At 54.9% G+C, this 10,368-nt stretch overlaps 2 protein-coding genes across 2 annotated transcripts; one reads left to right on the plus strand and one right to left on the minus strand.

Annotated features, from left to right (window-relative positions):
- Positions 1-351: 351 nt before the first annotated feature.
- On the minus strand, positions 352-2,616 carry PCGF1 (polycomb group ring finger 1). The gene is made up of 9 exons (XM_004691561.1): positions 2,504-2,616; positions 1,963-2,068; positions 1,658-1,810; positions 1,424-1,495; positions 1,197-1,302; positions 1,000-1,033; positions 817-903; positions 593-673; positions 352-491 (listed from the first exon to the last, which is right to left on the minus strand). The coding sequence occupies exons 1-9, from the start codon at positions 2,594-2,596 to the stop codon at positions 444-446; spliced, it is 780 nt and encodes a 259-aa protein (XP_004691618.1). The 5' UTR covers positions 2,597-2,616; the 3' UTR covers positions 352-443.
- A 5,361-nt stretch (positions 2,617-7,977) lies between these two features.
- TLX2 (T-cell leukemia homeobox 2) lies at positions 7,978-10,290 on the plus strand. The gene is made up of 3 exons (XM_004691562.2): positions 7,978-8,913; positions 9,335-9,572; positions 9,713-10,290. The coding sequence occupies exons 1-3, from the start codon at positions 8,514-8,516 to the stop codon at positions 9,927-9,929; spliced, it is 855 nt and encodes a 284-aa protein (XP_004691619.1). The 5' UTR covers positions 7,978-8,513; the 3' UTR covers positions 9,930-10,290.
- The last annotated feature ends 78 nt before the right edge of the window (positions 10,291-10,368 follow it).

Genomic DNA, 10,368 nt, shown 5'->3' on the forward strand with positions numbered 1-10,368 from the left:
TACTATCCAGTTCTAGCCCTCTCAAAACTTGTGAGTCAGGATACCTATTATAACATGCTTCAATAGTCAAATTTTAGAGCTTCCCTCCAGAAAACCTCTCTTCACCAAGAGCTCATGTGGGTGTCATAGTTTCACTTAGCTTCATAGGTGTCATAGTTTTCACTTAGTTTCACATATTTCTCAGTTTTACACTGTAGAATCCTCTACCTCCTTCCTTTTGCACTGTAATGAGGGACCAGGAGCAGAGAGATTCTCCTTTGTGATGAAGATCAGTGTTTCTGAGGGGAGCAGAATACAGACTAAAGCATGAGTATGTGGTAGGACAAGGAGAAAAAAGAGAAATGCTTTTTAAAAAGTTTTTATTTCAAAAAATAGATCCACAGTTAATTTCACATAAATATCTGGGGAGGGAAGGGGAGGGGGGTGGGGTAGGAGCTTGGCCCCTACCTCCTCTTCTCTTTCACACTGTATTGTAAAAGCAAAGGGGATGGCTGAGGAGAGAACGAGGGAAGAAGTGGTCAGCTGGGGTATTCTTATCCATAGGCCCTCTTAGCCCACCCCTGTGCTGGGTACTCTCTTGGCGTTGTCTTACCTTGCCAAACCAGCGGGAGAGCCATATTTGTTTCATGGTCATGTGATCAGGGAGAACTTCATTGTCAAAAAGGAGTTGTACCTAGAAGGGAGATGAAGGCACAGTTTTAGTGACTCTTCTGGCACAGGTCAAGAACTACCCTAGTCCACCCTAGACGGTTACTGCCTTGTTTGTCTGCCTCCCCTTATCTCCCAAACACCAAAACCTACTGTGAGAATACTCACATGCTGTGGATTTAGCATCAGTCGGTGACACAGGACCCTCCGGAGATGGCGAACCTCAGCTCTAACAGAACATCGGACATATTTGTTCTGGGGGTGGGAGGAGAAGGAAAGCGGGCAAGGTGTATGAGGGAAGGCCCTTGGGAGGTGAGTCTTTTAAAGAGGTCCTCCCTCAGCCCCTCTCACCTGTAGGACACTTTTATTCTTGTCTTTGCCAGAACTAGGGGGAAACAGACACAGGTTAGGGAGCCCTACCTTTCTCCCTGTGCCTTACCCTTAGCCATGCTATATATTCTCTTCAAGAGAACATGCCCTCCCTTACAGTTCACACTTCCCAAACCCCTCCTGGCTCTGGGTGACTATGACTTCAGACAGCACCTTACCTCAGTCGCTCTAGGCAGAGGCTCAGCTGCTCATCATAGCGATAGTAGTGGGCTTTAGAGTGGTCGAAGCTGCTGAAGGGGAGGCCCAAGTTGCTCAGAGCTGGCTCTGAGAAAGACAGTAGTGAGGAGGGTAGCACAGGTTCCATATCCCTTTTCCCCAGAGCTAAACTGGACAAGAGGAATGCTCTGGGGGTTTTACCTTACCCTCCTGCTGCAAAGGAACATACCTTCCCCACTGGGCTGGGTGACCCGGTCCAAGCCTCGGGACTGGTAGAATTCTCGAATCCGTTTTTCTTCACCTAGAAGAGAATAGAGTATGGGAATTAGATTACTGGCTCTCACTCCTCATTCTTTGTCTGTTAAACTCTACCTGCACAATTCCCACCAAAGCCCTTGTCACCTCAAGATGCCACCCAGCATTAGTCCTCAAGAGGACCCTCAAAATCAGGTTGGTCACTCACTGTCTTGCAAGCCAGGCACTAGTTTGTACACGATGTCCTGCATGACCCGGTCCAGTTTAAGGTTGAGCAGCGGCTGTGTCTCGTGGATCTTGATGTTGCACATGGGGCAGTACTTGCTGGTTTGGAGATACTTCACAATACAACTCTTGCAGACTGCAGGAAGAGAAGCAGAACTCTCAGATCATCTGGGAATCCAGTTTACAGGCAAGCAGCCCGGATGCCTGGGTGACTGGGACAAGCTGCCCAGGGGCCAGGGGCCAATTTGGCAGGGGTTGGGGCTGGTTGAACCAGTCCAGGGCACTAACAGGTATGAAGACACTCTGTGATGGTGGTGGCATCCACGAAGTAGCCAGCACACAAGCAGCAGACGATGTGCTCATTCAGGTCTTTGATCTTCACTCGGACCTCCTCCTGTGGACACACCTCTCCGTCACCGATTACCACCCCAACCCCCACCAACTCCAACTCATGCTTCTTTCCATCTTGGAGGTCCCCTCTTTCTTCAGATCCCACCGTCAAGTCCCCGCACCTTGCTCTGTCAGGAGTTTATCTCCCGGGAGTTGACACTCCTTTTCCGCCCAGCAGAGGGCTCCGTATACAGAGGGGGCTCCCTTCACGTGTACTCGCCCAACCTTTCTTTCCCAGGGGAGACTTCAAGACGTGAGCCGCACAATGCGCAGGCGTCTTAGCCCAGAGTTTGGCAACCAGGCTTCAACCGCGCAGGCGTACTGGGAACCCCGTCTCTGCGCAGGCGCACTGGGCGCCTGGCCAGCCACCGCCCGTCCTCTAGCCGGCCCCAGTTCGCACCGCTAGCCGACCACAGCAGTAACCCTGCCGCCCCTGCACCTCGTTCCGTAGTGGGTCCATCTTGTACACTGACTGGAGCTGGTTCCGAAGCCTCATCGCGATCGCAATCTGGCCCCCCTGAGGAGACGCCATCTTAAAGGCTGAGTCCGGCCTGCCACTTCCGGTGCCGCCTGCGGGGCGGGACTTGTCGCCCAGCAACGGGGCCTTAAGTCTTTTCGGATTCGCTGCCCCTCTGCATGGCCCCGCCCATGTCCCTTTCTCCCCGTGTGCTCACCTGAGCCCCACAGGCCCCTCCCCCTCTTCCATCGTAATTAGGGAGGGGGGGCGTGTGGGGAGGGGTCCTATCACTTTGACGGCCCTTGGTGATCATCATAATAGACCCTGCCTGACCTCAGGACTAACTTTTAGAACCTGCGAAAGACTGCCCCGTCCTATCCCCCAAAGGCCCAGCGGTCTCCGCTCGCCAACGCGCTGGGTCATCGATCTCCTGGGACGACGACCTTTGAAGTAGCCCCTCCAGGGCCCTCTCTTATTAATGCCGCCCTTGTGGGCTGACGCGGCTGCGTTACGGAGCTTCATCCCGAAGGCGGGCCTTCTCCCGGCTCCGCAGCGATAGTTTCTCCGGCTTTGCGGAGTCTTGAGAGGGTGGCAGGGAGGGAGAGACCCCCAGGGACCTGGTAGCGATCTTACGGCGCGCCCCTCCCTAGCCCGCCTCCCTCTGCCGCCGGGGATTGGGGGGGCAGGTCCTGGTTAATGATGATGATTCAATCATCGGCGCCTGCGGAGGCCTGGGACAGACTAATGCAGAGCAGATGCCTTAGGAGGAGGGGTGGCCGACTGGGACGCTACCGCACACAGACTCGCCGTGCGCCTGCGGTAGCATAGGCCCAGCAGGGAACTTTAGGAAGTCTCGGCGTCCGAGAGCGTGTACACCACCGCCTAGTGTACAGTGGGATTAAAAAACAAGGATAAATTTACCGCGTGGTATTAACACCGAATGTAGCTGGAGACTGAGAAGGAGGGAGACATCTCAATGGGGACCTCCTCGGAAAGGCTTTGGTTAGGGGGTGATTTAGTGGGGGGGTGGTGGTGGTGGTGGTGGCGGTGGTGGTGGTGGTGAAGAAGTGTGGTGAAAACAGAAAAGCAAAGCGCAGTGCTGGGGAATAACCGCAAAGGAACCGGAAGGAGACCAAGGTGTGGATCGGAGAGTGGTGATAGAAGCTGCCTCTGAGGAATTGCGACTTGAAGCCGGAGGCCAATAGGGATCTAGCCGACTTTTTTTGACGAGAGGGAGTTACCCTACAAAAGAAACATTTTTCTCCTTTTTATTTTCAGAGTGAACTGGAGCGAATATGCGTCAAGAAGTTATGAGATAACGGATTTTTTTTATTATAGTAGTTTATTTTTACATCATTTTGTGCCTTTTCCCATGTCAGTTGTAATCTCTGTGGGCATCCCATCAGCAATTCACCCGCGTGCCATCACCATAGTCCTGTGCACTCCCCACCCTACACTTTTTGATCCCATTCCCCACTCCACGACCCCCCCCCAATGTCTCTGGTGTATATAGTTTATTATTATCCCCTCCCCCGGGTTCTTTAAAGATGACTGATTTTTTAATCAACTTCTCACTAACATACAATAATTACTGCTCAGTAATATGTACTTCTTGCTACAGTCACTGCCCAAGACACCACCACCTCTCATCTGTATGGTTGCATTGTTTCTTGCCTAATTTCCCTGCTTCCATTTTCTCCTCTTTAGCTTATTCTAAACATTGCAGCTTAGAGTGATTCTAGTAAAACATGAATAAAACAGGATACAAAGAAACTTTCTTCAGTTCGATGTTTATTATTGTGATTGTATGTGTACTTAGATATATGTGTGTGTGTATATATATATAGGCTTTGAGCATATACATGTCCAAACTATCAAATTGTACACTTTAAAATTATGCAGCTTATTGTAAAAACAAAAATTTTGTTCAAAATCTTCCAATACCTCCCTTTTCAACCAGAATAAAAGCCAAAGTCCTTACAGTGGCCATCAAGGCCTTGCATGGCCTCTGAGTGACTCAGTGTCTCCAGCCACATTTGATCCATCACTTTTCCCCACAGATACATGAGAATACATTTGCACTGTGTCCCCAACTTGAAATCCTTAGGTATCTATATAGCTCGGTTCTTCCTTCAGGACAATCTCCCATGAGCCCTTCTGTGACTGCTCTAGATAATCACAGTCCCCTACCTTAACACTTCTCTCTTTTCCTTATTTTTCTTCTGAGTAGTTACTATTACTTAATAGCTGTATAGTGTTTTTTCAGTCCTCCCCCCAGGTAAGCTTCCCTATGACAAGAGCTTTATATTCCTGTTGTATTTACAGATGTATCTTCATTGCTAGGTACATAGTAGGCATTCAATATAAATTTTCTGAATGAACAAATGAATCAATATAGGTGTTGGTAAGTATAGCCTAAGGGTTTTATCAGTGGAAATGGAAAAGAAGGACTGTATATGAAATGTTTCAAAGAAAGCATAATAGGAAATGAATGATGAGTTTGGAAAGCGAGCATGTCCTCCAGCCTGTTGGACTTAAAGTGACTACAGCAAAGGCAGGTAGAACTGACAGGAAGGCCTGAACATTAGGGCTGGAACACAGGCATCAGAACCAGGGATGGAGATCTGAGAGTGGAAGAAGCAAAGTCAGGAGGAAGAACAAACAGTGACCATGAAATTCCAAAGACAGAGAATAAGACAATACGACAGAAGCCAAAAGAAGGAATTTTTTCAAGAGATAGTTTGTGGTGCTCTCTAAGAGCCAGTGTAGTAAACCAGTTTACAGAGGGTTAAAGAATAAATGAGGAAATGAAAGCAGTGGGTGTGGACAGTGAAAAGGAAATAAAAACACTTTCTTTGGAAGAGCCAAAGATTTTGTTCAAGTAATAGAGACCTAAGACAGTTGGGGGTAGGGAAGGACTAGTCAATGAAATGATGATTGGGGTGGAGGGTGGGATGAGGGTGAGGACCATCTCAAGGGACTAATACGCAGGAAGGAAGGAAAGAACCAGGAGCACAGGCTGGGGACTTGGTCTTTTCCGTGAAATTGCAGGCCTGAAAGTATGAAAACTTGAAGAGAGGGGAGGGCTGTCATTATCATGCATGTAGAATACAGTGAGACATTCCAAGATGGGTAACCCCAGGACCTCCACCTTAAACATAAACTAGTAGGAGCTAGCCTTTTCTGAATATCAGGGTATCAGCCAGATGGAGGTAAGCAGAGAAATTTCTAGGACTGTGGTGGACAGAAATTGATGTCCTTTATTATTTAAATAGCTCACTGAAATCTCCACCCCCTTCCCGATGATTTGTGTGTATCACTTGGGCTTGTGGCTATCTCCTCAAAGGGGTTGGGCAATCCATGGGTAGCAGTACCATCTGTGATGACCTCAGAAGGCAGGGTGTACAGTTAGCAAATAGATCTGTACAGGGCTTCCTTTTTTTCATTCACTGATCCACTGATTAATTCAAGGATTTATTCAACCACATTAAAGTCCACCTTGTCCTCAGAGATTCACCTCTCAGGGTGAAGAAAGGGACTAGAAAACCAACCTGTAGTCCCACTTCCTTCAACAGGCTTTATTTACCTTGCCATCATCCTAGGCACTGTTCTCATTTGGGGGATCCAGTCCTCGAGGCTTCTTAAAATTCTGCCTGAACAGCAATGGTTTTATGCTCCCTCGCTGTCCCACCACTCAAATGCAGAAAAAGGATGCTTAGATTTCTGTGAAGGATTAGCACTGGTGATAAATGTTTGTGCTCTCTGCCATGAAATAAACACAGATGCCAAATAGGCAAGGACAGCACCCCACTACTTCTTCAGGAGGGCTGTCAGCTGGACAGAAGGGCTGGAGAAATCAGCTGATGGAGATGATCAAGGCTGAGGAAAGATGTCACACAATAGTATCCTCATCCCTGCAGAGGTTCACCACCTTCAAAATGAGGTTTTTAAAAGGGGGCTCGTGGTGATGGTGAGTGCTTTAGGTGGGGAGAAAACCCACTCCCTTCTTTCTCTTTTTTATGACCCTGCCCAGATGCCCAATATCATTCCTAGCTTCCCCCGAGGGAAAACAACAACAACAACAAAAACCCTCACCCTGCCCCAGGCGCCAGGCTGCCAGCCCATCTGCTGAGGGGAAAGGAGGGAGCAGTCTCCCAAGGGATTCTGGAGAATCAAGTGGAAGATCCCTGCTCCCAGGGAGCCCTATCTTACTAGACTTACAAGACATTTCAGCTCACAAGGGCAATGTCTGAGAGGAGCTGAGCACTGGAGTGGGCTGGGGTCGAGGGGCTAAGGCTGGCACAGCAGGGCGGGGTCCTTTGGTCACCACGTGCTCAAGGCAGGCCGAGCTGCAAGTTGGTGCCCGCCAGCTCCGGGATGGTAGCAAAGGCCCCCTCCCCGCGCCCAGTCTCACCGGCTCAAAGGCGCCAGGGCCCCCCCGGGGCCGGGGCGGGCCGGGGAAGGTAATGTAATTCTGACCCTGCTAACCCGATTATGGCAGCCTGCACCGGGCCGGGCGGCGGCGGAGGCGGGTCTAAGGCGCAGGGGCCCGCCCGGCAGGGGTCCCATCCCGAGGAGGGATGTAGAGTTCACACACTCCCAGTTCCCGTGTCCGTGGCCAGAGGTCACAAGGTCACCTAGCGACTAGGCTTTCCCTACCTTCCTTCTCAAACACTCTCTAGGCACAGTTTCTGGGGCTGGGGCTGGGGAAGATATCTGTGGGAAATTAGGCGGCCGAGACCTTCCGGAGGTTTCATTTAGGCACCACATGTCGCCTGTGGCGATTTCGTCCTTCCACGTTTGGGGTGGGGAGGGATGTGTGAGAACAGACTTCCTAGGCACCGAGTGGATGGGCAGAGTACCGCTTCGGTGGTCGGTCCCCTATTGAAAACAGAACGCCAGGCCCAAGCTCCCACCGGCCAAAGTTAGCACAGGTTGAGCCACGGGGACGCTTTTCACCAATTGCAGAAATCAAAATCTTTTCACCAATTTCAGAAATCAAAATTCTAAGAATCACGAGACACCCAGTTACTGGAACGCCCAGAAGGAGCGAGGGAGCCTGCTGGAGTGGCGGGAGTCAGGGGGAGCGGTGCACCAGGACCGCCAGCCCGCGAGTTGCTTTCCCCCGCCCTAGCCCACCGGCCGCGCCCTGCCACCCCCTCCCCACACCTGTCCTCTTCCCGGGCCTCCAACGCGCCAGGCGCCGTTCCCCAGCAGCTTCCCAAGACAGCCAGGAAGCCACAACGAGATTTGGTCTTCGAGGGCACTTAGGCCGGCGCCACAACGAATCCGGGATTCGGCAGGCAGGACCCATCGAGAGGCGAAGAGTGGGGGCTGTGGGAGGAGGCACCTGCGAAGGAAGCCGGTGAGGCCAAGGGAGCCCAAAGCCGAGGCCGGTAAGGATGGAGTTGCGGAGCGCGTCCGGGCTGACTCAGCGACCAGTGGCCAATGCCCTGGCCCCTCCCGTGCTGAGCCTGGTTCCTAACACCCTCGCCGCCTCCCTCACAACCTCACCATTGCCCGCCGGCCAGACTTCCCAGAGCTTGGCGCAAACAGGCGTCTCTTTCCCTTTAACGGGTCCGGCCCCGCCCCTGCCCTACCCCCAGGCCCTCTGCCCACCCCAGGCTGATCTGTCAGTCACTGCCCCAGCCCGCGCCCGTCAACCTTCTCCACCCTGGACTCGCTCACAGCCGCCGGCAGCCCAGCATCCATCTGCGCTTCAGAACCAGCAAGGACGCTCCTGGGGCCCCTGCAGGTCGCGCTCCCCCGGGATGCGAGTCCCTGCTCCGACGCCCGGCAGCGGCCGGCACGGGTGCGGCTATTCTGGACGCCCTGGGATGAAGCTGTCTTGGGGGCCCCGGCGCCCTGCGGTGGCCAGACCCGCAGGCCCCTGAGGCCGCCGCCCCGAGCGCGCCGCAGCTGGGCTCCCGGAGCTGCCTGGTGCGCTTTCCCCAACAGTGGCATCTCCTGCTGTCCTTCCTGACTCGGACCCATGGAGCCAGCGGTGCTGGCCTCGCACAACCACCCGCACCACGAACCAATCAGCTTTGGCATTGATCAGATCCTGAGCTGCTCAGAAACCCCCGGGAGCGGCCTAGGCCCGGGTCGTGCGGGCCAGGGCCATGGGGAGAGTGCGGCATTCTCGGGTGGATTTCACGGAGCCTCAAGCTACGGCCCCGCGGGCTCTCTGACACCGCTGCCTGGCAGCTCCGGCGTGGGTCCGGGCGGTGTGATTCGCGTCCCGGCGCACCGTCCTCTGCCTGTACCGCCGCCCGCGGGAGGCTCGCCTGCGGTGCCTGGACCCTCGGGCTTGGGCGGCGCCAGCGGCCTAGCCGGACTCACCTTCCCATGGATGGATAGCGGCCGGCGCTTTGCCAAGGACCGGCTCACAGGTGAGGTTGCCCGACCCCTCCAGCTTCATGCCTCACGCTAATCTCACTTCCCCACTTTTGATCCTTCAGCTCCAACTCCAGGTCCCCGTTAATACACCTCCCCCTGCCCCAGGCCCCCAGACGGTCCCACAAGGTGCTTCTCCAACACGTATCTCAGACGCGCTGCTCAGAAGCGTTGCAGAGAGGGCAGCCGTCGAGGCCCAGGCTCGTGGGAGGGCAAGGTGAAAGTTATGGGGGACGTCGCTGCCTCTTCCAAAGGGGAGGGTCTTTTCTTCCGAGGTCCTTCTTGTCTGGACGCAGCCCGAGTTTGGGGCTCCTGGTAGGTCCAGGTACGGGAGCTTTCAGCCCAAGCAGTTCCACTTTCAGTGTGACACCTCGGTCACCCCTCCAGCTGTGCCCTGTTCTTTCTCTCTCCCTGTAGCCGCGCTTTCGCCCTTCTCTGGGACGCGCCGCATAGGGCACCCCTACCAAAACCGGACCCCGCCGAAGCGGAAGAAGCCGCGCACGTCCTTCTCCCGCTCGCAGGTGCTGGAGCTGGAGCGGCGCTTCCTGCGCCAGAAGTACCTGGCCTCGGCCGAGAGGGCGGCGCTGGCTAAGGCCCTGCGCATGACCGACGCACAGGTCAAGACGTGGTTCCAGAACCGGCGCACCAAGTGGCGGTGAGGCGCGGGGTGGAGACGAGGACCCGCGGGCTGGGCCAAACGCGGGGAGGGTGAGGGACCGCGGGCCTGGCCAAGTGGCGGGGAGGCGCGCTGCGGGCGAGGGCTGGCCTCGCTGACCCGCGTCTCCACTCGTCCAGGCGCCAGACGGCTGAAGAGCGCGAGGCGGAGCGGCACCGCGCGGGCCGCCTGCTCCTGCACCTGCAGCAGGACGCGCTACCGCGGCCACTGCGGCCGCCGCTGCCCCCGGACCCGCTCTGCCTACACAACTCGTCACTCTTCGCGCTGCAAAACCTGCAGCCCTGGGCCGAGGACAACAAGGTGGCTTCGGTGTCCGGGCTTGCCTCGGTGGTGTGAACAACGCCTGTCCGACCCGCTGAGCGCTCCTTTTCTAAACCTAGGCGCCGCGTCGCGCCAGCCCCAGGCCTGGGGCAAGGGGGCACGCGGTTGTCCACGCTGTGGTTTTGTAGCAGCGGAGCCTGTGAGAAGCAGCTGACTTGCTGCCTATCGGCTAGGATTCCCCTGCCACCCGCGGGTTGAGCGTTTGGCCGGCGCGCTGAGACGCTGCCTTTCCCGCCACTTACACTTGACGGCTGCGCCACTGCTGGAACCTGAGCCGCTGAGGGGGTGGGACTGCAGTAACTAGCCTGTGAGGTGCGAGGAGGAGGGCGGGCTGGCCAACCCGAGCTGTTGTCCCGAAGTTCTCCCGCCGGTGGGTCACACCCTTGCCAGAGCAAGTTATAGGCAGAATGCTGAGAAGAGGCCGAGGATCTGTACCACTCGTGAGAAGGAAGGA

The sequence above is a fragment of the Condylura cristata genome, unplaced genomic scaffold (assembly GCF_000260355.1).
Source record: "Condylura cristata isolate star-nosed mole 26May11 unplaced genomic scaffold, ConCri1.0 scaffold00031, whole genome shotgun sequence".
Lineage (NCBI taxonomy): Eukaryota > Metazoa > Chordata > Mammalia > Eulipotyphla > Talpidae > Condylura > Condylura cristata.